Genomic DNA, 10,590 nt, shown 5'->3' with positions numbered 1-10,590 from the left:
ATATCCAGAAAGATATTGTTAAGACTGGTGTCAAAAAGGGTGTACTGCCTATGTTTTCTTCTAGGAGTTTTATGGCTTACATTCAAGGCTTTAATCCACTTTGGGTTGATTTTTATGTATAGTGTGAAATAGTGGTCTAGTTTCATTTTTTTGCATGTGACTGTCCAGTTTCCCCAACATCATTTATTGAAGAGACTATTCTTTCTCTTGTATGTTCTTTGCTTGTCTGTATAAATTAATTGTCCATATATGTGTGGGTTTATTTCTGGGCTCTCAATTCTGTTTCACTGATCTATGTATCTGTTTTTCTTTCAGTACCATGATAGCTCATTTCTTTTTAGTGCTGAATAATATTCCATTGTTTAGAAGTACCACAGTTTGTTTATCCTACTATTTATTTATTTATTTTTTTACTTTTATAAAAAAATTTTTGGCTGCATTGGGTCTTCGTTGCTGCTTGTAGGCTTTGTCTAGTTGCAGCGAGCGGGGGCCACTCTTCATTGCGGTGCATGGGCGTCTCATTGTGGTGGCCTCTCCTGTTGCAGAACATGGGCTCTAGGCACGTGGGCCTCAGCAGTTGCAGCACACGGGCTCAGCAGCTGTGGCACGTGGGCCCTAGAGCATGCCAGCTTCAGTAGTTGTGGCGTGTGGGCTCAGTAGTTGGGGCATGCGTGCTCAGCAGTTGTGGCTCTCAGGCTTAGTTGTTCCGAGGCATGTAGGATCCTACCAGACCAGGGATTGAACACATGTCCCCTGCATTGGCAGGCGGACTCTCAACCACTGTGCCACCAGGGAAGTCCCATCCTACTATTTATTTACTATCACCTACTGAAGGCCTTAGACCTTTCATTCATGTGTCAAGTACCAGACTCTTTATCTCTCAAACTTCAGGGATATATACCAAAATTTCTATTAAGGCTACCCTAACTTAATATGGTGAGGAAGTGTGGTAGGTACAATAATGGCCACAAAGATGTCCACATCGTAATCCCAGAACCTGGAAGTACATTAAGTTACATGGCAAAGTGGAATTAAGGCTGCTAATAAGCTGGCTTTAAGAATTCCCTGGTGGTCCAGTGGTTAAGACTCGGTGCTTTCACTGCCGAGGGTGTGGGTTCAGTCCCAGGTCAGAGAACTAAGATCCCTCAAGCCTTGCGGCATGGCTAAATAAATAAATAAGCTGGCTTTAAGATACGGAAACTATCCTGGATTATCTGGGTGGACCCAATGTAAGAGGCCTTAAAAGTGGAAGCAGGAGGCAGAAGACTAAATGTCAGAGTAATGGGTTGTGTTAAAAACTCAACCTGTGGACACTGGCTCTGAGCCAAGCAAAGTCGGGGGTGAGAAGGGGGCGTAGTTTCCCTAAGGAGGGGGACTCTTTGTATCAGAAATGGAGATGGGAGTGATGCTGGGGAAAAGACACAGGAGCTGTCCCATTCAGTACTTATATAAATATATACACAGTTATAGTTAGGTATAGCTATGGATATAGATGTAAATGTATATATACGTACATGTAGATAGGAAGAATGAACTGTGTGTACAGCTTTTTTTTTCTATATGGTAGATAATTTTTTTTTTCTTTTCACTCATTTGGATTTTTTTCTATAATGAATATCATTAATAAAGAAATAAAAGATACAAAAGGAAACTATGCATACTTTTCCCAAGAGCCCTTTGTTACTTTCCTGCCATGAATTTGCCCTCTCACTAAGGACACAGGCAAGGGCTCTTTGACCCAGATAGTTCAGAGCAGCCTCCTCTGCCTGGCACACAGTGATCCTTCCATGCAGCCAGGCGGCTCCCCCATATCCATACCACACCACATTATTTATGATGGCACCAGACGTAACTGCCTGTTCACTGAGGTCTAGCCCATTGTCACTGTGCCAGAGAAACACTGCCCTCACACAATGTTCTAAAAAAGAGGAACTCATTCCCAGGGTCAAGGGAGAACTGGGGAGGCCCCCTGTGGTCTTGGGAAAGTCTTCCCTTCTCCCTGGGATGATGGATGTCATGTTTTCCCAAGAGAAGCACTGTTTCTGAGGGCAGGGTCCATGGTTTTCTTTCTCTTTGCAGCTGGTGCAGAGCAGGCATTCTAGAGGAAAGGATGGATGAAGGGCCCCACCTACCATTTCTTTCTTCTTGGTTTCTCTGCCCTATCCCCTGTTCCCAGGGCACCCACCCAGAGGGTGGCATGGGATCCTTTGGTTATCTGGGATCTGCTGGTCAAATACTGCATCACATTATATACAGGAGTCCCCTATGAAGCCTGTGGATCCGTCTGACCAGCTGTCGTAACTGTCTCCTTTCTCGTTTCATTCTCCCCTCCCCTCCATTCCTCCCATCCTCCCCCAACCCCTCTCCCTGGTTTGTTGTCTACTCTAGTTTCCTCTGTGCCTTGGATGGAGGGACTCGGATCACCACTCCTTGGAGATGACCCCCAGCACTGCTGGGGCATTTCAAACAGCCCAGGTCTCTTTTCCACTCCCATTGATTATGCCTATGGTCTACCTCCAAGCATAAGGAGAGTCCTAACCAGAGAAGGGGAAAGTGGCCAAACTGTTTCCTTCCTCCATCCTTATCCAGAGGAGGCCTTAGAACCCCAGGAGCATGGCAGTGGGGCAACAGAAAAATGAGCACTAACTTCCCTCTCTATCATCACAGCAGTGATTTTTGGTCACTCTAGATCTGGCCCAAAGTTCCTCCTCTGTTTGGAAGAGCGGGGTTCGCCTAAATGTCTGGGAGAATCGCTCTCCTTCCTGGCTGGAAAGTGAGGCTGAGGCACTCACCTCCCACTTGGTCTTTTCTCCTCTGGGCTGTCAGGTCAGGGGTCACATAGAGCACCCAGAGGGATGCACGGGAGACTGCTCAGGAAATACCTGCGGATAAGCACGGCCAGAGGAAAATAGCTCATGACCCACATCTTCCCTGCAAAGTGGGAAATGAAACTCCACATGGTCGGGACTTTTACAGAAACCATCTCTGAAACCCCAGAGGGCCCACAGGATTCCGGTTGCTTCTTGCCTATCTTCCTCATGCTGGATCAGCCTTTTGTCCAGCTATCAGCAGAACACCTACCTGAAGCCTCCATTTCCATCACTTGGAGTAAATGCCCCCCAAGCCCAGTCCCATCGTACGCAGTGAGTCCCTTCCCAGCTTGGCGAGGCTTCCAGATCCTTTCCTGGGACCACTGGGAGGGCACATGGGCATTCTACCAATCACTCATGCTACATAACAGCAGAGGTTGGGGAAAGTCAACTTTTCAACAGAGAGGGAAGAGGACAGACATTCCAAGATGTTATGTGGTAGCTGCTCTCCCTCAAATGCCTCAGGAGGAGACCAGGACCCCAGTGGTGCTTTCTACCAAGAATCTAAAGTAACTTGGATTCTTCTCCATCCCCAGGCCCTGGGACGTGGATGTGAGGCCAGGAACCAGGAGCAGAAGGGCTGAGGTGATCCTGGGATTAGACTGGGTAACAAGCATGAGAGCCCAGAAACAGAACATTCTGACTCCTTCTGAGCCCTGTTAGAACCAAGGCTCTTCAACTAGGTGAGCGGCTTTAAGAGAACAGGCGTGGTTATAAATATTCAGAGACTGGCAGTGAATTAGGAGTGAGGTCTTCAGTTTGTGGGATTAGCCAACGTCAAAGCTTAGAGCAGACAGCAGGCCTGGACGTTATGTGGGTAGGGAGGAAATGAGACAGGATGAATGGCACACCATCCTTGTGACCCAGCTTCCTTCCCAGCACTTGGAAAGGGTGGTGTGGAGTCCTCTCTGGTTTCCCTCAACCAGTTAGAGAAACAGCTCTAGTCTGAGGCCTATTCAGCCTGGAGAGGGGAGCAGCAAGAGGTCTGTAAGCACAATGAACTGGTCAGAGAGGGAGGTGGGATCCTCTCAGATATCAAAGGCAGCAGAAGCCTCTGCAAGTAAAGGTAGCTATTTCCTTGGCCCCGATTATTTAGCCTCCAACCTTGGTCCCTGACACCAACGTGTCATCCAGCTTCACTGGCTCAGAGTCAGCGAAGCCAGTCAGCTTTCTAGTCCTGTGGCCAGAATTGTTATGCATTGTTGGTTAAGGCTTAAAACCACACTTGCCTCATGCCTTTACTATGGGAATGAATGAGAACTGCTGGAGGCCATAGAAAGATGCAGTACCTTCTAGAAGACAGATTCCAGTCCACAGGCTGGTAAAACCACACTTGCCTCATGCCTTTACTATGGGAATGAATGAGAACTGCTGGAGGCCATAGAAAGATGCAGTACCTTCTAGAAGACAGATTCCAGTCCACAGGCTGGAATCTCAGAGTTGAGCCATGATCAGACATCAACTAGTCCATTCATTTCTCTTTCATCCATTCATCCATTTTCCATCCATCCATCTTCCATCCATCTATCCATTCATCCATCCACCCATCAATCCATCCAATTATCTGGACTGACTTCCTTCTTTTTCTCCTTTCCTCCCTCTCTTCCTCTCTTCCCTCCTCTCTTTCCTACCTTCCAAGAAATATTTGTTTAGAATCTGTTATATACCAGGTTTCTCAGATTTGGCAGACTTCTTCCAAGTGTGAGAAGCTTCCCAGGAGAAAACTTAGTCCCTCATGGAGCCCCAAATCAGCTCCCCTCTGCCCTGAGCATCTCCCATGAATGAAAGAACAGCTCCTGGTCTGGTATTGCTGAGCCTCCCCACATTGTCTGAGACCCTCACAAATGCAGGAAGCACAGAGGAGAAGCCAAATCTTACACTTACAGTTTGAATCTCCAAGCCCCATCTTATAGAGGGATACTATATCATCTAAGATGCCCTAAACAGAAGTAGAATATTTTATTGCAGTGGTCTCCTTACTGGTCTCCCTGTTTCCAGACTCCCCGCACCCTGATCTCTGCTCCTCACCACGATCAGACTGATTTTTCTTCAGTGTTCCTGTCCTTGTCTCTCTCCTGCCTAAAGTCCTTCACCTATAAGCCAGAGTTCAAGCTCCTTAACACGACCGAAAAGGATCTTTATGATCTGACCCCAGGTGCCTCCTTAACCCAAGCCCTCCCTGCTCAGGTCATATATTGATACTCTATACTCCAACAGTGCCAAACTACTTATAATTCGCCAGGCACTCCATACTTTCCAATATGCTAATCCCTCTACCTGGAACTTCCTAAAATTACTCCAGTCTCTGTACTTCCCTTGAACTGTGCATATTCTTCTATTGTTATGCTTATCACCCTGTATTGTAATTTATTTGCTCAGGTCTGTCTTCCTTACCAGATGGTGAGCCCTTTGAGTACAAGGACTGTCAGCTATTCAGCTCAGTCCTAGCACAGTGCCTGGTATCTAGAAGGCATTCAATATGTATCTGTGGGGTGAATGGATGGCAGGATGGAAGATGGATGAGAGCCGTCTTATAAGAGAAAACGCTTAGCCTGAGGACAAGGTAGTTATAGTGCCCATGTAATAGACCCCCGGAGAAGGTGACAAATGGCCTCTTCCTGAAAGCTCAGGCCCTTGAGGAGAGGACCGAGCTGTAGCCTAGGTGCTTAAGCCAGGAATGGGGAACTTTGGGATAACACAATGACTTCTGGGGGTCACTTCCCTTTTCCTCTAGATAAAAGGACTTTGGGGAGAGAGCTGGCTGGGAGCACCTGTGCCACGAGGGTTAGGGTGCAGAATCTGCTCAGGGCTCTGTGCCCAAACCCACAGTTTGCTGGTCCAACGAACGCTCTCCTCTTCTTCCTGCAGAGCCTCCTCCCAAGACGCATCCACCTCTGGTTCTGGGGAGACTTCTCACAGTCAGGGCTGCAGTCATCTTCCTGACGCTGGTCCTGGCTGCTTCCGTCCTGCTGCAGGCCATTCTCTGTAAGTCCTCAGCTTCCATCTGGGCTCCAGCCTTCCCCACGGCCGGTCGGCTCCCTCTCTCCCCCGCTCTCTGCTGGTCTCTCCTGCCTCTGGCTTTTTCATTTGCCTTGTTTCCCCTCTTTCCACGTGCAGTCAGAGAGTCCCCTCCCACCTCCACACCCCCGCTGTCCCCAGTAAGATCAGCTGCTGCCCCGTCCTTTCCAATTCCGGGGAGATTTTCAGGGCAGGGACCAGCATGCCTGTGCTCTAGGACACGCTCTTTTGTCCCCAAGAAATGTTCGCCCATCTTCATCCTGTGTCATTTCCTCCTTCCTCTCTGAGTTTCATGTCCTTTTGATTCAGAGCCTTGTGGGTAGCCCCCAACAGTGAGCATGATGTTTCCTGACCCCACAAGGGATGGTGTCCCAACTGTATCCTCAGCCCCAACTGACTAGATGGAGAACCTGGCCAACAGGTTAGGGTTAGGGTTAGGGTAAGGGATCACTGCCCCACCCCCCACCCCATAGGACCCCTTCTCTTCACTCTCCTGCTCCCACAAATGTCATGTCAAGGGAGACTTCCTACTTCTTCATTGGATGTGTGATGTATCTTTCTCCCTCTTCTGGCTTTGCCAAGCTTCATGGCCTCTGCTGCTTCTTCCTCTCATTAGGTCTCCAGAAAGCAGGTGGAGGGAACATCTGCACTCTCCCTTCAAGGCCTCGGGACATATTTGGTCTTGGACTTGGAGGGTCTGAGCAGGGTCTCCTCTGCTTTGAGCCCACTTGGCTTACTTTTGGTTTCCTCTATGGCACCTAAGCCTGTGGCCTGAACAGAGTGTGACAGGGGGTGGGACAAGGGAAGAGAAGAAATGGTTTCATAATTCTCCCTTTTTGTATTCTCTGGAGAAGAGATCACCTCCAGATTAGAAGTCTGCATAGGCTCTCCCTTCCATAGCTGCGAGGGGCTTACGGGCAGTCATAAGCCGTGCGGCCCAGAGGGACGTGGGAAGTATGACAAAGGGGTGTTTGAAGGCATCCCTTTACCAAATGCACCATGAATTTGCAAAGAAAATTTAAAGCTGGATTCTAACCCCCTCTTCTGCTTACCTGTGAGAGCCTCTAACACAGAGGCCGTGTTTTGTCGATCTTTGCATGATCTGCCTCTACCAGAGTTCCTGGTGCATGGAAGGTGCCCATCGCATGTTTGTTGAACGAATACGTTATGAATGAGTGGAGGGGAGGCAACTGCTCCTTGGGAAGCTTGAGCCCATCCCTTCCCTCTCCTTCCTTTTATTACCCTGGCAACACCCCCACTCCAGTCTCTGGGGATCCCCTTGGCTGACCTCTTGACTTTCTCAAATCCAGATCCCTGGTTTATGGGCACAATATCAGATGTCAAGACCAATGCCCAGATGCTGAAAGGTCGTGTGGACAACATCAGCACCCTGAGTTCTGAAATAAAGAGGAATAGAGGTGGCGTGGCAGCAGTTGGCATTTAGGTCCAGATGGTGAATGCCAGCCTGGATCGTGTGTGTTCTCAGATCCGGAGGTTGGAAACCAGCGTGAAGGAAGCCAATGCACGGCTGCAGATGCTAACAAGTAGTTGGGAAGGAGTCGATAATTTCAATGCCCAAATCTCGGAGCTAAAATGAGATTTGGATAAAGCCAGTGCTTTAAACGCAAAGGTCCAGGGACTCCAGAGAGGTTTGGAGAATACCAGCCAGTTGTTCCAACAGCAAAGTAAGTGACTCAGAAAAGAACGTTGCAAGTTGACCAGTGGCCTGTGGGACCTTGCCAATCTTAGGCATGACACCACTGGGCTGGTGTGTGTGGAGGGAAGGGGGAGAGGAGCAGGGCAGCCATGGCTGGAAAGTTAAGAAGAGAGGGCTCAGCACTGGGTTTGGAGAGGGCTTAGGGGCTGTTCAGGAGAGAAGGCACTAGGGACCAGCCAGGGTTCCCACACCAAGGCATAGAATATGAAGGCATTAGGGAGTCTCTTTGTCCTGATCCAAAGCCAGCCATTTTCCATTAGTCTCTACCTAGAGCCCAGGGGCTCAGACACTTGTGATGGCCAATGGAAAATTAATCCTCCCCACAAGAGAGACATATTCTTGATTCAGCCTCTCTCACTCTCCCCTCTCTGAGCCCAGAGACGCTACCAATCTCAGTCAGACTTTCAGGATCTGAGGGAATGTCCCCAAGCTCCTACACAAGGACCCAAAGACCCCAGAGCCCAGCCCCATTCACTCTGTCTCTGGGATCCCACTCAAGTATCCCCACCTAGCCAGCACCAGAGAAAACAGGAACACCAGAGTACATATTTCACTCTTGTTCTCCAGATGACATCCTACAGATGGTTTCTCAAGGCTGGAAGTACTTCAGGGGAAACTTCTGTTACTTTTCTCAAATTGCAAGGACCTGGTACAGTGCCCAGCAGTTCTGCTTGTCCAGGGATTCACACCTGACCTCAGTGACCTCAGAGAGTGAACAGGTGAGTGCTGTCCTGTGGGCTCTAGGAAGGGGGTGTATTGGTAGCTGTATCAGGCAGGATGGGCAAGATTATGCTGCGGTGACAAAAATCCCCAAATATCAGTAATTCTTCAGAGTTACTTCTCACTTGTACACTGCATGTCCAATGAGGGCCAGCAAGGGGTTCTGCTCACTGTGGTTACTCAGGGCTTAGGTCAAAGGAGATTTCATCTCAACATACGTTTCCACAATTGCTGAAGTGAGAAAAGGGAACATGGCACATTGTGTGTTGGCTCTTAAAGCTTCTGCTGGAAGCAACGGACATCACTTCAGCTCACATTTCATTGGCCAAACAAATGATGCAGTATTTGTAGCTTCAAAGAGGGCAGGGTAGTACAATCTTTCCATGTGCCCAGAAAATAGAAATATTTGTGAATAGCATTAATGACACTGTCTAACCCAAGAAGTCCCCTACCTGGTGAGGCAGAATATTGAACAAGCTCCTTTCATCTGGAGGTGGGATAGCAGAGCAGGTGAGATCATGGGCTCTGGAGTCAGAGTCTAGAGTCCTAAACCTGTGTCTGTGGGTTCAGGGGCTGTTGCTGAGGATGGGTGAAGAACACCCAGAGAGATAGATGCTCCAACTCGGAGTCGTGGCAGCACCTCTGCTCATTCTGTCTCTCTGCAGGAGTTTCTCTACAGGACTGCAGGCGGACTCCTCTACTGGATCGGCCTGAGCAAAGCAGGGAGTGAGGGGTACTGGTACTGGGTGGATGACTCGCTGTTCAACAAGGTCCAGAGTGCGAAGTAAGCCCCAAGAACCCTCCTTCCCAGACTGACTTTCTTGGGCCAGGGCCAGGGCATGAAGAGTGGAGTGATAGTTCCTACTGACCACAGGGTTTGTGATTCTCCCCCATCCTCGGGCGGCAGGAGCATTGAACAGAGATCTAGCTGACCTCTGCCACTAATTGGCTGTGGAACTGGGGACAAATTCATGGCCTCTCGGTGCCCTCTGGGGTTTGGCAGCATGGCCGTCCACCCAGACTTGGCAGGGACCTCGTTCTAAGTCTAGGTCTCTGCACTGTGGGTTCCTGTAGGGCCTTGAGAGTTGTGGGCTGGTGTGGCCCTAACTTACGGGGTGATTGCAGGCTCAGAGGTTGACAGATCACTGGTCCCCTTCCTCTCAGGCATGGAAAAACTTGCGATGCTATCACCCGGCACCAAAGCTGGGGTTGAAATCTCTCAGTTATTCATTGGAAATATGTTTTTCTTTTTTTTTTCCTTTGATAGGTTCTGGATTCCAGGTGAGCCCAACAACACTGGGAACGATGAACACTGTGCCGATATAAAGATGTCCTCACTGCAGTCATGGAATGATGCCTCCTGTGACAATGAATTTCCTTTTATCTGTAAACGAGCCTACATCCCATCAGAACCATGGCAAGACTGGCCCCCAAGCTCAACCTTTAAACTCCAATGCTTGTTGAATTCAAGGAAATGCGGCTCTCTCCTTCATACTCCAGGGTGATTTTGAACCTTAATTTTTCTTGCTTCGAAATTGTCCTGAAGGCATCTGGGAGTCTATCTTCCTTGGCTAGGAATTCTCTGACCCCACAGGGGCAGCTGAAATGGAAAGGAGATCTTGGGTTGAAATGGGAGCTGAGGGTGGAGAGGATTAGAAGTTCACTAATTCACCCAGTGAGGTGAATCAGAACCTGCAATCTGGGGCAGCACCCTGGGGCGTCCCATCCCTTCAGAGAAGCCTCAGCTTCACTGCGTGAAAGTTGCTTCGACCACCCAAGCAATTGTCTGGAGACTGAGACTCAGGGCTTTTCTGGTTGATTCCCCAGAATTCCCAGTTGCCTGCTGAGTGGCTGTGTTCTCAGTGGGAAGAGCTCTGCTCTTGGTGACCCTGTTCATGCCATGTACCCATGGCCCCCTTCATCCACATCCTCTGAGATCTGAGCCCCTTCTTCCCTGGGACGGGCTTGACTGGTTCAGATCTGGGGCTGACATGGGAATGTGTCTCCTTAGAGCTGGACCAGCGTCCATGCGCTTCTCCCTCCCCCTCACTCGCTAAACTCCGGGACCCAGTCTGTCTGCTGAGCCCTTCTGCCTCCCCTCCTCTTTCTTCTGCATCTCCTCTCTCCCCAGAGCGCAGGGGAAGGGGCCTTCAGTGAAGAAGGCACCTCTGAGCTTCTGCCTGGGAAAAGGCTAGTCTCTTGTTGTTTTCTTCCTGGGGGTACAGGTGAATGTGCGGGGAAGAAGATGTGCTCTGCTGGACATGA

At 49.3% G+C, this 10,590-nt stretch overlaps 1 protein-coding gene across 1 annotated transcript; it reads left to right on the top strand.

Moving 5' to 3' along the window:
- Positions 1-3,112: 3,112 nt before the first annotated feature.
- Positions 3,113-10,267, top strand: CD207 (CD207 molecule). Its single transcript, XM_068564162.1, is given in 7 exon segments — positions 3,113-3,143; positions 5,739-5,855; positions 7,199-7,573; positions 8,173-8,324; positions 8,991-9,109; positions 9,593-9,742; positions 10,189-10,267. Coding segments are annotated over 7 exon segments (1,023 nt in total).
- The last annotated feature ends 323 nt before the right edge of the window (positions 10,268-10,590 follow it).

The sequence above is a fragment of the Eschrichtius robustus genome, chromosome 15, assembly GCF_028021215.1.
Source record: "Eschrichtius robustus isolate mEscRob2 chromosome 15, mEscRob2.pri, whole genome shotgun sequence".
Taxonomy (NCBI): Eukaryota; Metazoa; Chordata; class Mammalia; order Artiodactyla; family Eschrichtiidae; genus Eschrichtius; species Eschrichtius robustus.
Note: the sequence above shows the minus strand (reverse complement) of the source record. Positions and strands in the feature narration are given on the sequence as shown.